The sequence below is a fragment of the Pezoporus wallicus genome, unplaced genomic scaffold, assembly GCF_028554395.1.
Source record: "Pezoporus wallicus isolate ANWC-B61680 ecotype Strahan unplaced genomic scaffold, APGP_CSIRO_Pwel_v1 contig_8747, whole genome shotgun sequence".
NCBI lineage: Eukaryota > Metazoa > Chordata > Aves > Psittaciformes > Psittacidae > Pezoporus > Pezoporus wallicus.
In genome coordinates, this window is record NW_026641976.1 from 75406 (window position 1) to 94015 (window position 18610).

Below are 18610 nucleotides of genomic sequence, written 5' to 3' on the forward strand. Positions count from 1 at the left end.
ACATCCATACTATACTACAACTGTATGTATACAGAAACTGTAAGAGTTTGGCTTAGCTAGCAAAAAATCGTTAGCAATGTACCTTAAAGAAAATCAGAACATTTTGAAACCTCTGAATAAAATTTTCTTCATGTATTACTGACATGGTTTCTTACCAGTGAAGGGTAGAAGTGGTATCAGGCATGCATAAACAAAACTAATATTAAGAACACCGTATCCTTTGTGAAGATCAATTAAGGAAGCTTTTAAAGCCAGACGTGTGTATTTAAGTGGTTCCATTAACTGACTTTTATGTCCTTTTACTGATTGGCTTTATTCAGGTATGCAAAGTTAGGGTGTGAACAGCTATGGGCAGCTTAAGATTTTCCCTCCACATGAAATTCTTATGGGAAACTGCTTGTCAAAGAGGCTTTTTTCATGACCGTTTGGTCTCCAGCATTTTCGTAAATGGCTTCTTGCTGGGAGGTAGTGAGCTACGACTGAGGCTCACCAACCAGGTGCAATCTGCTGTGAAGAAGAATATGAAGCAACTGAGTGAGTATAACACTTAGAGTCACGTTACCAGCCAGCATGTGTTTTTCCAGTGGGAGCATTGCTTTCTGTAAACTTCCTTTAAAATGCAGTTAATACGTTTTGGTTTCAGTGTAGCAGTAGACTGGTGATGCAGCCGCTAAACCCAACCCTGCCAAGGGAGGGAACAGTCTCCTCCTTTGCTAACCCCATCCCTGGCCTTGTCCCAGCCCTCTGCATGTGGCCCCACGCATGACTGTACCCTTCAGCAAACAGTGTGAATAGAAGCAGGGTACAAAGACAGGAAAATTCATCCTCCTTTGCTCTTTAGGCCATGGTGAAAAAGGTTTATCTAGATTAAAAGAAGTGTTAATAAGTTTACCTACATATGGCTTAAAACCCCACCTGCTGATTCATGTAAGAACAACAGAGAAATGGGTAGGGTAGGGTAGGGTAGGGTAGGGTAGGGTAGGGTAGGGTAGGGTAGGGTAGGGTAGGGTAGGGTAGGGAAGGGTAGGGTAGGGTAGGTAAGGGTAGGGTAGGCTAGGCTAGGCTGAGGAGGAAACACAGGGCACAGGGTGTGTGAAGGTCAGCAGAAGCCCTTCTGTGCTCTGAGGAATTAAAATAGGGCAAGATGCTGCCCTGAGAGTTCTGACAAGTACAGGAGTCAGCTGTGGGGAATAGCACACAGCACTGGCTTTCTGTTAGCTACTGATGCTAAGAGGTTTTTAAGCCTTGTTTGCACAAGTTATTGTAGAACTTCACATAGAATCATAGAACCAGTTAGGTTGGAAAAGACCTTTAAGATCATCAAGTCCAACCTTTACCCAGGACTGCCAAGATCACCACTAAACCATGTCACCGAGGGCCTCATCTACACGTTTTGTGAACACTTCCAGGGATGGTGATTCCACCACTTCCCTGGACAGCCTGTTCCAATGCCTGAGCACCCTCTTTGTGAAGAAATTTTTCCTAATATCCAACCTAAACCTCCCCTGGTGCAGCTTGAGGCTGTTATCTCTTGTCCTATCAGTTGTTACTTGAGAAAAGAGGCCAGCCACCTCCCCTCTCCATCCTCCTTTCAGGCTGTTGTAGAGAGCGTAAGGTCCCCCCTGAGCCTTCTCTTCTCCAGAATAAACAACTCCACTTCCCTCAGCCTTTCCTCATAAGACTTGGGCTCTAGGTCCTTAACCAGCTTTGTTGCCCTTCTCTGGGGCATATTTTGATATAATTCAGTGATCACTATTGCCACTTTCTCCCTAGCAGGGATGCTGTTATGTAGATAAAACTTCATGCATAGCGAGGTATCTGGTGTGCCTGCTTTTCTTGCACTGTCTACCAAAGATATGTTTTTGCATCATCAGAATTATAATACTGTAAATGTGAGGGTAGAAACCATTTTGCTACTATACAAGTAGGTCTTATTGATGACAGTTTTCCTCAGATTAACCTGAGTTGCTATTACTGTCTTTATAGCATAAACTGTGTTTACTGCAGGGGTGATACTGTTATTTCAACAAAAGTCCTTCCCCTGACTGAAATAAATCAGTGTAGATTCACTGCAGAAAAATCTTGAAAACTTGTATATGTAAATTGGATTTAATTTGCATTAAAATGAATAGTCTTGAAACTTCCAATGCAGTCAGGTAAAGAACCTGTTTAAACATCCTATATGCACACTAAGCATACAGCTTGAGAATCACTTACCCTCTTCAGCTGCAAGTGCTTCTCTGCCTCCCCCCAACAGCTGTCTTATCAGCACAAGCATTCAGAAAAGCCCAAGGACAGAGCTCCTATTCAAGTTTTTCATATTGCTACAAAAACAAAACACAGCAAACCTAAACCCAAACCCAAAGCAAACAATGGCATCTTTTGATGGGTGTTTGAAGTCTGATCTCATCTCTGCCTGCCTTGTGCTTGAACAAGCTCTCATATGGAAATATTAACTGTCACTTAGTGAGGCCACGTCCAACCAATGTTACTTGTCAGGGGAAATGACAGTACAGAGCCACCAACTCAATCAGCGTTTTGAGCTGCCAGTTTCCTGCTTGAAGGAGAAAGGAGCTATGTGGATGGGTGATGCTGAGTTTGGGGGTGATTCTGGTCCAGAAAGCAGAAATACCCCTTGGTTCAAGCTGAATATCTTGCTTTGTGAGCCCCACCTCCTCCACAGCCAGCTGAGCAGCATCCATTAATTTATCTACCCTCTTTTGATGACTAAGGGAACAGGAAGATTATAGTTTAAGTATATAATTTTCATTTGATGTGACAGGTTAAAGCTATGTGCATTTAGAGAAGGCTTAGATTATTTTAGTTCAATTACAACACTGATTTAGGCCCTGACTCACTCTTTGAGGCCTGACTTCATGTAGAAATATGTTGACTTAAATTTACTGCTAGGGAAATATAGGCATATGTTTACATTACTCTGCTTAAATGTTTTGCTGGTGTAGGGGTGGGCTTATGCTGCAAGCACAATCCTGAATCAGAGGTACCAAGAAGTAGATTTTGCTTGGGTTTTTTTTTTTGTTGGTTAGCTGGTTGGGGTGTTTTTCAGGACAAAGGCTAGATATTCCAGAGTCTAATTTTCTTCCTCTTGTGCCCCTCCCAGACATTAGCCTGTGTAATCTCTGAGCACAGCATGTGCATTTCAGTGTGCCAAATACTCCCAGGTCTCCCTGGCTTCAATAATAGCTGGGCAGGCTAAGAGCTTGGAAGAAGCGAACTGCTAAAACCCACAGAGCAAGCTGGGAGCAGTAACCTCTCACTGCCGTGGCTGAAGGGAGTGGAAATAGATTTCATATGATTGCCTTAGCAATCCCATTTCAGTATGCTCCTTGGCTAGGAATGCCCAGAGGGCAGTGGGTGAGTGATGGGATGTGCAGCAGCTTTTTGGAGCAGTTCTCTGCAGCAAATCTAGAAGTGGATCTGAACCTCACTTCTTACTTGTATTTCTCCTGCAAAGTCGAACAAGCAAACAACATTTTGTATGTCTCCTTAACTACACCTATCCATCTCTAGCCTTTGCGTGGAGGGGGAGGAGAAAGTGAGCTGCCAGCAGCCCATAGTGATTGATTCAGCTCCTGTTTTTTATGCTGCACTAGAACAACCTGTTTCAAAAAATGGCAATCACAAATCAAAGCAAATACTTCTTGATAGAAATTAAAACTCCATGAATATTTAATGGGTATTTTGCTATTAAATGAGTTGCTTTATCCATAACATTGATTCAGAAGTGTTCTTTTTTGCTTGAGCTTGAAGCCCTTAGGAGAGAAATGTATTTCCCTGAAGCCATTTGCTTCAGTAATTGTTGTCATGTGAAACTGTCATTGATTGCTATCCCCAGGGGACAGCTGGCATATATACAAAGTTAAAAATGCTGCACTTCTCCACTTGCACCAAGAAGTATTGGAAGTGGCCCTTGAAAGGGATCAAACGTCTTACCTGGGCTCAAACAGACCTAGAGCGAAGTCTTGAGTGCTGTCCTGAACGCAGGGTGGTGCCCAAACAGCAAAGTGTCAGTGTTGAAGCAAACGGGGATACGAGGAGAGGGACAATGAAGTGATGGAGCGGAAAGAGGAGACTGAGGACTGATGGGGGGACAGAGAGGTTGGTGTTTGCTCCCCTTTGCCCTTTTCACCAGGTTGTCATTCCTCATCAAGGAAAATCCTGTGACTCCCAGGGTGCCTCAATGCAGCCTTTTTAACAGAGGGAGATTTCTCTCCCACTGTGCAAATCAAGGCAGTGTCACTCGTAACTGGGAGTGCAGAACTGAACTTTCCCGGCACTGAGAAGGGGTGGCTCTGCACTGACACGATTTCCAGCTCCGTGAGCACCACTCCTGCGCCTGGGAGGCTGTTGCCTCCCCCCACTCCCATCCAAAATACCCAAAATAAATACATTTGCAGACAGCTCCTAACCTTCCCTTCTCTGCCGATGGAGCTGCAGCAGTACGGTTGGTCTGTTACCTACGGGAGAGAGGGAGGGAGGCAAGCAGAAGGAGGAAGAGCGGGAGGGAGGAGGGAGATAAGGAAGAGACAGGCAGGGAGTTCGGGTTACCGCTGCTGCATCACTGCCTTCCCTCGCTTCTCGCTCCGGGGACACAGACGATCATGCACCGCCTCACTCGGGATGTCTGGGCTGTGGGGGGATCAGAGGAGACTTCACAAACGGTAGCCGGTGCCCGGCAGTAGGAAGAGCAGCCCACCCGGTTCAGCTCCCTCGCAACGCAGCCAGAGCCGCTGAGGATGCATTGCAGCGCCTGAGGTGAGGAGGTGCCCGCTTCTTTCCCTAACTCCAGCAGCAGGTATGGCTGTGGGCAGGGAGTCCGTTCGCCGAGGGACGTGCCCCTGCAGCCACAGCACTGACTGTCCGAAACTGGCTGACTGCCGCGGCTGGGTTAGAGGAGTCGGATATGAAGGGGACAGCAGGTGTGGACACTGGGTCAAAGACGAGGATTAAAGTCGGGACCTCCCTATCCAGCGAAGTGACTTCCCTGAGCTGAGCAGCATGCGGCCCCATGGCACATGGGGTTCGGCTGAGGGATCCTGACTGCAGTGCCCATCCTCTGGTAAAATGGGTGATGGGGTGCACATCATGCTAATTGTCATGAGGAGTGGACTGATTTGATAGTAAGAAGGTAGTAATAAGTAATCTCATTTGCCAGAGGATTTAGTTTGTGTTTTAATGTGGGGAAACATTTCTGCAGCCTGTAAGCTGGGACAGGTTCAGAGATAAAGAACAGGATCGATTAGGACAAATACAGGGTTTTCCTCACTGTCCCGTGCGTTCGCTGAGACTTCGGATAAAACTCTTAAATAGAAGATCCACGAGGTGCAAGTAAGTAATTAAAAAAGCAGCTGTTGGGACTGATCCTCCAACACTGTGTATAACCAGCACTTTTAAAGCCAAGCAGTTATTTACGAAGGATTTGCCAGCATGAGGTTCCCACGGTGGGATTTCTGTTCCCCTTCTTTCTTCCTTAGCCCTGCTAATCAAGAGAGAAGTTGGACACTGTCCCCCCAGTTAGCATTGCTGCAGGGCTGGGTGGTGAGGGGAGCCTGGGTGGCTGTCGTTGGGCTTTCTCTGCCCTGGGGAGAAACTACATGATGCCCAGGAACGTTATCCTCCAAAACTACCAGACTGCTTCTTGAATAAAGATGTACATGCAAAGACTTAGTTCAGCTGTTTATTAAAGATTTAAGAGTGACATTGGAATGTCTATTGGTGACTTTTCCCGTTTTCAACATTTTTTTGTGCAATCTGCATAGCCATCTCTTCTCTACACCACTCTTTTATTTATTTCTTCATGTATCTTGAGATTGCTTCTGAGGGAGACAAGCAAGAGCCTCATCCTGTCTGAAACACCGTTTTCAGGTTTATTTTTCTTTTTTTCATTAATCCAATTGAAAAATCCAATGTGTAGCACTGTTTGTAAATGAGAACCGTAGAATCATAGAATCACAGAATGGTTAGGGTTGGAAGGGAGCTTAAAGGTCAACCAGTTCCAACCCCCTGCCATGGGCAGGGGCAGATAATTTGTTTTGGTGAACACAGACACATACATACAATTTCTAAGAATGATTTTTCCCTAGCTCAGAGAACTGGGCTTTTGGAGTCCTAGGACTGACAGCAAGAGCTTAAAGAAGAATTTTTCTCATTGCTTTGTTTGTTTAAGAAGATAAGAGGGTGGCTGTGAGTTGAATTTTGTTCCTATTCAGCACAACGAACCACATGGGTTTATACAAGGTAAGGTTGCTATGATTCATCCCATTGTGGACAATTGCTTATTGTTAATGAGATCTGGAGTTTTGAATATAGCAAGGAACGTAGTAATTGTAGTCAAATTGCTGATCCACAAGGCAATTTTTGAAAAGTTAAGTATGTCCATTAGCATCAGTGATAAATGGAAAATGGGGGTATTGTAGGAATAGAGGGAGCATTAGAAGATGTGAGTCTATTGGCATTGACGAGAAACCTGGAAAGGAACGCTTCTGCACAGGGGGTGAAGGGAAGACAAAGACAGACGGAGACGACTTTTAGGCTGAATAACTGGAAAATGTGACTACCAAGACAATAAAAGGTCCTTTTTGGGAGGAGAAGGAGGGAGGGCCCCAGAGGCAGGTGTCTCTTTGCTGGTTGTCTGCTAGATGTGATTGGAAACCTGTGGAAATGGGTTAAGTCAAAACTGTTCGAATATGCTCCTAGAAAGGACAAAAAATGTGTGCACCAGGGCCTGTCCTCTGTCCTGTTGTTTGTCTGTGATGATAGTGTGAGCTTCACAACAAAGTGCCTGACAGCCCATATTGCACCCTCACTGCAACAACTTTCTCCTTCCTGGAAAAGGGGTTTGGCCTAACTAAATATCCAAGCTGACATTGTGGTGGGCTTTTTAGGGCCAGGATTCATCCAGAGAATTTCACAGGCAGCTTGGAAAAGCAAACTGGTATTTTAAGGTAGAAGTAAGTTTTCTTGGCTTGGCTAAAGTCCCTGGAAGTACATTTCTTTTTGACTCTTCAGGTGCAGTACTTCTGTGACATTATGGGAGCAGCTCCACCTCCTGCTGAACTTTCTGCTGGTTTTGAGAGCAAAACTGTATTGTGGTCTAAGGTTACTGTTTGGGTTTTCCAAGTGAATGTCATTAGCAAGTGGTCATGGTTGGGTGGGTGAAAAAAAAAAAACAAAATAAAAAAGGGGGAAAAAAAAGTAGTAATTAAAAAAGGGAGAAGGTTTTGCTGTAAATAAAGTGCCTAGCAACTCAGTGTTTAAATGATAGAAACTGGTATGTGTGAAGCAGAGGAACAATGTCTTGCTTTGACTCGCTGATGTGCTGATACGAAGAGACGATTCTGATAGCAGAGGCTGATGAGAGGTAGCAGAAGGATGAAGATTTTCTCTGGTCTGACAGTAAGAACAGCAGAAAAATATTTACCCTTGCCCCATATCCTTTTCCAGTTTCCATCTTTCTTGCCTGCTAGTCTTGATGTTTGGTTTGGGCAAGGCATTGTTAATACACATTGCTGTACAAAGTGAAAAGTGGCATTTTAAAGTGCCAGGAAGGGGCATTTAGCCTCATCACCCCAATGGCTGTTCATGTGCAGTTCTTTCAGCTGGAAGCAGCACCACGGGTTCAGGAGGTTCTGTGGGATTCTGCCACAGAGTATACAAGGCAGAGTGAGCCAGGCAGTGCTCCCGGGGACGAGGCAGGATAAGGCAGTCCCTGTGCAACTCTTCATTTTGCGTAGTTCACCATCACTGTTTCTGGTAGTCCTGCATGGGACTTAGTGGGCTCTGCTGTTCCTGACAAGGTCTGGTAGGTGCTGGGCATTGTCCTGCTTCAGGAGTGGGGGAATAGCAGAAAGCTTCTGGGTTCCAAGCTTGCCACTGCTTGTCTGAAATGCTTGCATTTAGGAAAAAATAATTGCTTCCTGCTGTACTTGACAATTTCTTGTTATCTATGCGTCTTTATTCTCTCTTCGTGTCCTGCTGAGCTTTTGAGAAAGCAATCTAGAGGCTTTATTCTGAGGAAATCAAAAGTTAGCAGGTATTACTAGTACTTATACTAGGGCGCATGTTACTTTCGATTATTGGGCAAGGAAAATGGGAATATAGCTGCCAACTTTAACTGTGCAGTATTTGAGGTTGTAACTCCTGTTTGCCCACTTAAATGGTGCCTCTGTTTTTGGGTCTGCCATGTGGCAGCTGCTTTGTCTCTGTTTACAGAGCAGGATGGTCAAAAGCACTTCGGTCACTTGTGGTTCAGGTTGTTCCCTGGCTGATGTGTGCAACCCCAATGCAAAGCCAAGGCCGATCGTCCACTGGACTCAGTAGCATGACTGTAGCTTTGCCCCAGAAAAATTAAGACGACTTTATTTCTTTAAATCGATATCTTGAATCTGTTTCTCAGAGGGACTCTAGACCTACTTACCTCTCTCTGCCTCAGGCCAGATTGCTTTTCCCAATCTATACGGCATATAGTCTTGATCTCTTGGTGCATTTTAGATAATTACACTCATTAACAGGCTTAAAGGAGGTGTCAGATTAATTTTGATGGAATAAATAGGCTTCATCACAGGAGGTACCATGGCCCTGTCACTGTGCAACAAGAAGGAGTTACAGAAGGGTCAGTGGTGTGAGCAGAGACCCTGGAGCCAATCTTCTTACTGTGGCAGGATGTGGGGGGAAGTTCATGCCTGTAGTGGAAATAGGAACTTGCAAAGTAGAGGGCTGCAGTGTGGCTGATTTGAATCACAGACCTCAACTCCCTTCTTGTTCTGTTCATGTGTTCGTTTCAGGCATATGAAAGAGGAGCACTGGGCTGCTGGCACCTGTAGCCCACATTGCTTGGGTCGCAGGACTTCATGCAAACCCCATTTGGATCTGCAGAGCCATGAAACACTGCTCCAGCTAGTTTAAACAAGCTGCTCTCTAGGACACAAAGAAGGTAACTTTTTGGCAATGCCCTACTCGAAATACTTCCCAGTTGGAATAACAGGAGATGGAAAACATTTTGAGATAATTACCAACTGTAGTTTCTGACTCAGGTCAGAGAGAAAAATCAAGCATAACATCATGCAAAATGATTCTCTATAAACCCAGATGAAAAACCCCTGAATGCTGTTTTGATGCAAAACCTCTGAATGCTGCTCAAAGTGACCTCTAGAAAAGAGATTGGTTGCTAGTTAAGTCTCCATTTCTTTCTGGACCACCTCCTGTATGCTTATTGTTCCCTCAATATTGATGTCTCCAGGACTGTTCCATGGAGATATGTGCATGCAGGCTGTAAATCTTGAATCACAGACTGTATTGTTTGTCAGATGGAGGCAAATGAGGAAAGATATAGTGACAAGTAATTTAGAAACCACAGGCCTTTTCACACCTAACCTATGCCTGTATCTCTTGTAAAGAAAGTTACTTTAGGCTGGATGGTGATGGTTTTGCTAAATGCAGTCCTAGCCATGTTGCCCTGTTGAAACTTAAAAGATGCCATTGTTTTCCATACGTTCTTCATGTATAGCAGTTCTCCCAAGCAGTGGGGGAGACAGATTATTTGCTTCACCCAGGACTCTGAACCTGCTGTTCGCAAGTAGGATGAGGGATAGGAAAGGTGCTCAGCATCCCAAGGGTAAAGAGCCAATAATTTAATTCCCTGATACGGCAACTAAATTAGTTGCTGTATCCAACCTGCCCATGTTAACGTAAAATATTTTTGACTTTCACAGTTTTCCCTATTCACCTGAAATCAAGAATTAAATTGATGATTTTAAAAGAAAAATGAACTAAGTGAGAGGAAGCTGGTTGTCTCTTTGTCACCTTTTTCTTCGTGTTCTTTCAGTAAATGCCAGCTCTGTAATATATTGCTCAGGTTGGGTCCTTAGGACACCAAGGCTGTACCTGTGCAACAGACCTGCACCAGTCACACCACAGGCTCCTGCTGGCCACAGGGACATCTGAGGCAACTCTTCACTTCTTGAGCTCCAAGGCGGAGACATTAAAGGCAGGCCCATTAGGAGAGACACCTGTGTTCACCCATGCATTTTCTGGGTTTGCCTGGAGAGGGGAGCTTGGGGAACTGGTGCTCTTATCAGAGACTGCAGTGACAGGACAAGGGGCAATGGATTTAAACTTAAACAGGGGAAGTTTAGATTGGATATGAGGAAGAAGTTCTTTATTGTGAGGGTAGTGAGGCACTGGAATGGGCTGCCCAAGAAAGTTGTGAATGCTCCATCCCTGGCAGTGTTCAAGGCCAGGTTGGACAGAGCCTTGGGTGACATGGTCTAGTGTGAGGTGTCCCTGCCCATGGCAGGGGGGTTGGAACTAGATGATCTTTAAGGCCCTTTCCAACCCAAGCCATTTTATGGTTCTATGATTCTATATTGAGGAAAACCATTCCAAGAGTGAAATAGGGAAGAAATGGTATTGCAACAGCAGATGGGGCACAGTCTTTATGGACAGGGAGTAAGAAACTTCTCCATTGCACGTGGTCCAGGGCTTGCATGGCTCTGCAGGACTGGGGGTCATGGTGAGAAGCTGCAGCTGGGAGAGTCCCCTGAGTGAGGTGCAGCAGTTGATGTTTTAATTCAGGCACATTTTAATTACTGTTTTCTTATTCGGATGGCTCCCTCCTACATGTGGCTGCGGAGGCAGAGAGAGCTGAGACACCAAACTGGGGAAGCCCAAGGTGCTATGGTGTGATCTGAGTCCTCACAAGCCCTCTCTCCCAATCCCCTTTGCAAATACCTCTGTGGGTAATTGCAAATGTTTCATCTGAGATTAAAAAGAACACCATTCCTACCAGTTCCAGGTAAGCCCAAATTTGCCTCTGGTGATTAAACTGATGACAGAAACTAGTATTTTCCAGCTTTCACACGGCCAGAACCACATGAGACTCCACTCTGGGAAGTGTGCATTTCTTACAAGGCCACTGCCTACCCATTGATGGTAGGCAGGGACCTGCTGTGAAATGATGCATATCATATGTGTGATTCGCAAAATCTAGAAAATGTGTTTTACAATTTACATAAATTTACAAACATTTGCATTGTGTGTGCATGATTATATACCTATATAAGGTTTGATGCTGCATACATGGACTGAAAAAGGAAGACAGTCTGGCTCTGGATAGGCAGTATGGTAAATACATGCTTGAACATACACTGGGAGGCTGCTCTCCCAGCTGTCCAGAACAGGAACCTTTTAAATTTTTCTTAGCTCTGTTACCAGGGCCCAAACCTGGAAACAAGTAAGAAGTAAATATGGTCAAGTCTCATTAGTATGATTCTACTGAAATCTGGTAAAATTAGTATGTTATGGTTCTTGCTCTTAAGTATTTCTGAAAAAGTTTTAATGGGTTTTAACAGAAAATTGCTCTCATTTACTTTCTTAGTTCAATATTTGAAGGACTTTTGCTTGTACGTATGTCCTGGTTTAACCCCAGCTGGCAGCTAAGCCTCACACAGCCTCTCACTCACCCCCCACTGAGAGAACAGAGAGAATCTGGAGGGTAGAAGTGAGAATGTTTGTGGGTTGAGATAAAGACAGTTTAATAGGTAAAGCAAAAGCTGCACATGCAGGCAAAGCAAAACAAGGAATTCATTCACCATGTTCCATGGCCAGGCAGGTGTTCAGCCATCTCCAGGAGAACAGGGCTCCATTACACATAACAGTTACTTGGGAAGGCAAACTCTTAAAATCCCTCCTTTCATTCTTCCCCCTGCTTCACAGGCTTAGCATGACCCCATATGACATGGGATATCCCTCCTTGGGTTAGTTGGGGTAAGCTGTCCGAACTGTATCCCCTCCCAACTCCTTGTGCCCCCTCAGCCCTTGCTGGTGGGGTGAAGAAGAAAAGGTCTTTGTGTAAGCAACTGCTCAGCAATAGCTAAAACATCCCTGAATTATCACTACTGTTCCCAGCACAAACCCAAAACGCATCCCGGCACCAGCTACTGTGAAAAGCATTAACTCTACCCCATGCAAAACCAGCACCCCATAATACTGGAATTCATGTGACAGAGAAAAGCCAGACCCTCAAACAGTCTTGTGAGAGCTGGCAACAGGAGTGAACCTCTTCTGCAGCTCTGTTGTTGACTCCAGAACATCATCCGTTCCTGAAAACACTATTTTCAGGGTATTCATGTGCTTCCTCCCAGGCCACTGAAGATGAACAGATGCACAGCAGATTTTGTATAATCTTTTTTTTTATGTGCGTGTGTATATATATATGTATGCATATGTATATTATCACACAACTTTACTTATGTATTTAATTAAAGCAATTTTAAAGTTAACCACAAGACTACTATGAGGTGTACATTCAATAAAAAATAGATCTGCAGAATACTGTATTTAAAGAGAAGGTTAATTTAAATGTGAACTTTAGAAATATTTTCAAAATTCACTAATCACTGCAAAAATGCATTTAATTGGGAGGAATTTCAGTAAGTCAGGACTCCAATTCTGTTTGTTTCATGCCTTTGAGAGCACCAGCTGAAGTTGGACTATTCTTATGGGTGAAATGACCTGAATTTGGTTCCAGGAACCTGCAATGCAGGTTAGGCCTGCAACTCAAAAGCTTTTCATTGCTTGGAAAGGGGAATTCGAGCAAAAAAGGGGGCTCTAACATGGTTTTAGGGAGTCTAGGCAGAACATTACAGTCAGAAGGCATAGATTTTCCATGAAATCTACAGATCTGAGGATTGTAAAGTTGGTTTTCTCTATTTTTAGATAGGAAGCCACTTCCAGTTCTTCCTAAAGAACGGGAGGAGCAGGGATGAATGCTTATTCCCCTGGTAAAATTCCCCCACCCTAGCGCTCTAAAATAGTAGTTGGTGGACCTGTGGGTTAAGGGAATGGGTAGCTGAAGCATTATATTTTTTTCACCAGGTTAATTTATGGAGATGTGTATGATTTTTTGTCTCTTTTTGGATTTGCTTTGATAATTTTTCTCTCTCTCAAAATTTATTTGTAACCAGATACACAGCACTTTAATCTGTTACAAGGATGAATGAATGCCCATCATTGTTACTGTTTGAATCCCTTTCATGCAGAAAGGAGAGGTGAGTACGGACAACCCCTTCTCAACTCAGCACCACCACGTGTGTCACCTAAACTCTGCAAAAGGTGAAATATCTAAATAATCTGACCCACTGCTGTGTTTTTTTTCCTGAGCAGCTGACCTAACTTCAAATATGTGACTCATGGCCCCTCCAGCAAAAAGATCAGGAGCAGTTTCTGGGTCAGTGCAAGAGCCCCACAGGACATGAAGAAGGTGAAGATGGGAGGAACCTGGCTGAGTCTGCCAGTTGGACAGCACTTGCTTGCTCTGGGACACAAGCACTTTTCAAACACATGGAGAAACATGGTATTTAAAAAAACCTCCAACTATTGCTGTTATTCTCTCCAGCCTGGCATGGGCATGTATCTGCTGCTTCTCCACCCTCTGGCTTGTGAGAGCCCTGGTGGATCTAAGTCATGGTTTGTAAGATGCTGAAAACGGGAAGGAGGTCTGAAGTCTCAGCCAGGCTAATCTGGTGTCAGTGGCCATGTTTTTGTGGATTTCTGAGGATATGCTGGCTTGGGGGGCAGATTCAAGTAAACAAGAGTGTGAATTTGATCTCTGGCAGAACATCTTGTGGGAATGATACTAAGAGAAATGCATGTGGGTGAATGCCCTGAGATTTAAATTAGATACGACCTGGCTTCGAATTCCTATGCAGACAGTTTGGTTCTTTGAAAAGAACTAGGTAATACTTTTTCTTTCTTTCTTTCTTTTTTTTTTTTTTTTAATATGCTTTTCCTTGTTTCTTTCAGGTGTATTTCAGAAAATTCAGGCTGATTGTTTGCCTTATAGGGCTCAGCTGTGCTGGCCTCTGGGGGTTTTACGATTTGACTGAATTCTGTATATTCTGTGAAAACAGCCAGGATTACATATTCCCCATAGAGACTTTCAGGAGAATCGAAGGAAACTTCTCACAGCTCCCAGATGCAGATTGCCAGAAGAACCCACCTTTCCTCGTCCTGCTTGTGACATCCTCATACCACCACATTGATGCCAGGATGGCCATCCGGCAAACCTGGGGGAAGGAGAGAACAGTTGCTGGCAAGCGCCTGGTGACATATTTCCTCCTGGGAAGCACTGTGAATCTAAGGCAGCAGGCTGATATCACTGCTGAAAGCCAAAAGTACAAAGACATTATTCAAAAGAATTTTACAGACACGTATTACAATTTGACTTTGAAGACCATGATGGGAATTGAATGGATTCACAGATTTTGTAACCAGTCCAGCTTTGTGATGAAAACCGACACAGATGTGTTTGTCAATGTTTTTTACCTCACTGAGCTTCTTCTAAGGAAAAAGAGAACCACTAGATTCTTCACAGGCTTTTTAAAACTGCATGAGTTCCCCATACGGAGAAGAAGGAGTAAGTGGTATGTGAGTAAAGAGGAGTATCCGAGAAAGACCTACCCGCCGTTTTGTTCCGGGACTGGCTACGTTTTATCCACTGATGTTGCTAGTCAGATCTATAATATTTCAGAGAGCATTTCATTCATTAAACTGGAGGATGTATTCATAGGACTGTGCCTTGCCAAACTAAAAATTCACCTGGAGGAGCTTCATTCAGAGCAGACTTTTTTCCCAGAGAGGATTACGTTCTCTGTTTCTCGCTTTAAGAAAATAGTGATGTGCCATGAAGTAGAACCATCTGAGCAGTTGAGCTACTGGAATCGCTTAGTGACAGAAACCCATGGATGAGTGCTCTAGCACCTTCCCTGCTCAAACTAAGAAACTGAAATGCTCCACTTTAACAGGGCTTCTCTGAAGTCCAGCAAAACTCACAATTAACTCTAGATCCATCATGTTACAGACTTTTTTAAGGGTTATTTTAATCTCCATTTCTGCCCAACAACATTCAAAACTCTCATCTCCCATTCACACTCACCTCTTTGCATCCCTTCTCTACAGAAGTACTGTTATTTTATTACTACTGTTATTTTATTATTACTGTTATTTTCTGAAAGATGCAGGCCTGCAAACCTGCCCTCCAAATGTTGCTGTTACAGGGCTGGGGACAATTCTGCAGCGCCAAGCTAAAAGTCAAAGTACTTCTGTTCAGAGAAGAAAATCTGCATCTTCTTCCTGGCCCCCTTGATAGACTCCTGCATTTGCACTGTGCAGGCATTTAAGAAAAGGTGTTTGTAGCTGTCAGGACGTTCCCCTCCTGGCATAGGGAACTGCAGCCCTGCCTTTGCAGCCAGCTCCGAGTGGGCAGGACTGCGTAGTGGCACAGATCCATTCTTCACTCTACACTTTTTTTTTTGCACAAATGGAACAATTTGCCCCACAGGACAGCCTTAGGTACACATACCAGTCAATGTGTACGGCATCTGCATCTGTTTCCCTAGACATACCTCCTGCTGAAAATTATATGTTGTAGAGCTGGATCCATGCTCAGTGGAGAGTGTCCTGGTCTTTCTATTAAAATAGACACTGGAGACATCTTTTACATTTGTGTCTCACTCTGATTGCTTGAAAGCTACTCTAAATGGTTTGCCAAGGCTAAACTGGAGTCGCTTGCAGTGAGCTAAGCAGTGCATCTGATTTAGACATTTTTCCCCAGGAGGAACTGAATGTGCAAGGGAGAGGATAGGAGAATTTTTCTCTTTTAAACAAGACCTCTAATGGAAAAATGTGCCTGAGTAGTCATTCAGGCTGGGAGCCTTATTGCTTATTGCATTACCAAGCAAAGACTCATGAAATCACCAGGATGTTTGGAGATTTCAGAGGTAAGGAATTGAGTCTTAACAGTAGATGCTGTGAAAAATACATTTGAGCTGTGGGGAGGGAAAAGGAGTTCATCAAATCATGCCTGATGCAATACTCCTGTTTGATTTACTTTTATGCAAAGAAAAAGTCAGTTTTACCAGCAAAGAGTTATCAAATGTCTACACTATGTGTGAAATGTCTTCTTCCAGGGAGCAGTAAACGTGGAGCTGCTCCCTAGGGAAAGGTGAGCTGGGAGCTGAGCTGATCTGACATCTGTCAGGGCTCAGCCCCACACACCCATGTGAACTAGCAGGGCAGACCCACAGATGGTGGCCAGGTCCAACCAAGTGTCCTGATCTTAAGGCAGTATCATGATGATGAGGTAGGTCTGAGGTCAAGCTTGTGATGACTGGGCCCTGGTCATGAGAGGTGGGGGTCCAGGTCAGTCCCAGTGTGGGGAATCAGGGCCAGATGCTGCCCTGGGATGGCAGAGCAGCAGGGCTTTGGGGATGCAGACATATACTGAATGTGGTAAAAAACATGGAGGAAAGACAGGGAAAGATATTTTATCACTTTGGGGTTCTTTATTTTTATTGTTTCTTTTCTTTTTATTAAGTTTGTGAGGACTGTTGAAGTGTCTCTTTTTACTTGCCTGTGTCTGAAGAGCAGGATAAGTATTTTCAGCAGGAATATGCCACATCCGGAAAAGTGTTTAATAATGGTAATAATATATTAATACTTTCTTCTGATGTGGAGTAACCTCAGCTCATGCACTTATTTTTGACAACTGATGATGAAAGAAAGAATATTTATTTGTTTTGTTGAAGAATAATCTTCTTTAAGTTTCCTATTCAGAAAATAGCTGCATATATGGTGTTTGTAGGGATATGGCTATCCAGGTGCTCAGGCAGGTGTTTACCTTTCCCCAATGCACAGCTTTGCCAGAGGGTGAGCAGCCCAGCTTTTGGGTTTAACAGCATCTCTCCACCTCCCACCCCAACTTTGCAGATGTATCTGCCCTTGGCTCAGAGCCCTGCTGTAGCACGTCTACTTTTGCTGCTGCCTTTAGTGGGTGCAGTGGGTCAGACTGATACAGCCTAGCAACAGTACTTTAATCACGATTCTTTCCATGTAACCTGCAGAAATGTCTTTTTGCCATTCATTGCTATTGTACCCAAGGTGCAAGCTGGCTATTGGTTTGATTTATGGAAAAATGTTGAGCATAAATGTATGCTTCCTGGCTTCTCCTAGCTCCCTCTCTCATAGGGTAGAGGGTCTGTGAGATGGGACAGCGTAATGCAGCCTAATGTTCATCCTGGACTCTTCTTGTTCTCAGAGAAATAATCCTGCAATCCTTTGTGGGTCTCACTTCCACCTCTGTGCCTGCTGCCAGCCTTATCCCAGCTGGCAGGACCAGTTCAACCGTGCAGTCCCAGGAAATCTGTATCTCAGCAGAATAACTATTAATTTACATACAGATGTATTGGCTTGGTCATCTCCTCTGGGTGTTGAGATACAAGAAGTATGGTGGTACCTGGCTTCTGGATCAGCGCAGCTGCTGGTCTTCTGTCAGGATGACTTGATGGCCAAAGGGTGAAGTCTCCCATTAGAAGACAGTATATTGGGTTGTTTCCCTGAACGTTGGCTGCTAGTGAGTGGCATTAAAACATGTCTTGCCTGAGCAGTTTGTGGTTTTGAATTATCATAAAAAAAAGTTACCCTTCATGGTCAGTTTTGCTATACTTCTTGATTGTGGCTTTTATTTTAGTTCAGGAGTGTTCCTAATTACTTGAATATAGCTACCAAGTAGGAAGATGGTGATATACTCTGTTAATCCCATTTGCTACTGCTACTTTGGGGGCTAAATTTGTAGCCACCATGCCATTGGGAATAAGGTCCTCAGGCATGTTTTCATAAAACATACCGTTCTGGATATTGTTTCCAGGGAGTCTGTTTGCAATTTCAAGTGACCCATGCATGACGCCTCTCTTTATTACTGTGTTTGAAATATTTTGTCCCAACTGAATGTATGTTGTTAGGCACCTAATGGCCTGCCTACCTGAAGCATTTGGCTTGCTGCTGCTAAATCTCTGATGAGGAGCAAATGAGTACAGGTTGAAATGTTACCAATTCAGATAGCCCATTCCTCTCCTTTTTGCAAAGTAGCTTCCCAAGCTAATGCTTTAAGTTGCTGCACAGTATTTTCCTCAACATATGATTTTCTTTGTGTTTGCATAAATTAGAAGATGATTTCATAATTCTCTCAATTCAGTAGGTTGTTTTGAATAAGAATATAGTAAATGAATAATTCATTCTTTAAAATATAAGGATATCCTGCTGGAAAAGGTCATTTAAGAAAAGTGGATGATTGCATGTGAGGCAAATTCATTCATTTAAAGAAAACAACTGTGCTAACCATATGTATCAGCTGAATGAAATTAGGTTTTGCAGCTTAAGCCTCAGATCATGGCTTTTAACACAATCAAAACAGTATTAGTGGTCTTTTGCAAAAAAAAAGAAAAAAGAAATTATATTTTCCTATGAAAAAACATTACAAAAAAGATTGTAAATACAACTAGAACTGTAAACACGATACTGCTGTATATGTATACTTATTGTTAAAATTTTGTATTAGCTAACTAAAGAATTTCAGCAATTTGGGGGCAATTCATGTGTAAAAGTGGTGCACGATCCTAACATTTTTATGCTTTCTGGGTCAGATGATCATTAAACCAGTTTTTGTGAATAGATTTGAAAAGTTACTCTGAAAAGTTACTCCCTTGCTTCTCATTTAGTAGGAAAGAGTGTGAAAAGCAGAAGAGCTGGTAGTGTC

General features: G+C 43.6%; 2 protein-coding genes across 2 annotated transcripts in view; both read left to right on the forward strand.

Moving 5' to 3' along the window:
* The first annotated feature begins 411 nt into the window (after positions 1 to 411).
* Positions 412 to 14974, forward strand: B3GALT5 (beta-1,3-galactosyltransferase 5). Its single transcript, XM_057426373.1, has 5 exons — positions 412 to 509; positions 5011 to 5080; positions 12984 to 13067; positions 13183 to 13372; positions 13822 to 14974. The coding sequence occupies exons 4-5, from the start codon at positions 13271 to 13273 to the stop codon at positions 14764 to 14766; spliced, it is 1047 nt and encodes a 348-aa protein (XP_057282356.1). The 5' UTR covers positions 412 to 509; positions 5011 to 5080; positions 12984 to 13067; positions 13183 to 13270; the 3' UTR covers positions 14767 to 14974.
* Positions 14975 to 15384: 410 nt separating this feature from the next.
* IGSF5 (immunoglobulin superfamily member 5) overlaps positions 15385 to 18610 on the forward strand; it is a 46401-nt gene continuing 43175 nt past the window's right edge. The window contains exon 1 of the mRNA XM_057426371.1: positions 15385 to 15797. The gene's annotated coding sequence lies outside the window, so the exon portion shown is untranslated. The remainder of the gene's footprint in view (positions 15798 to 18610) is intronic.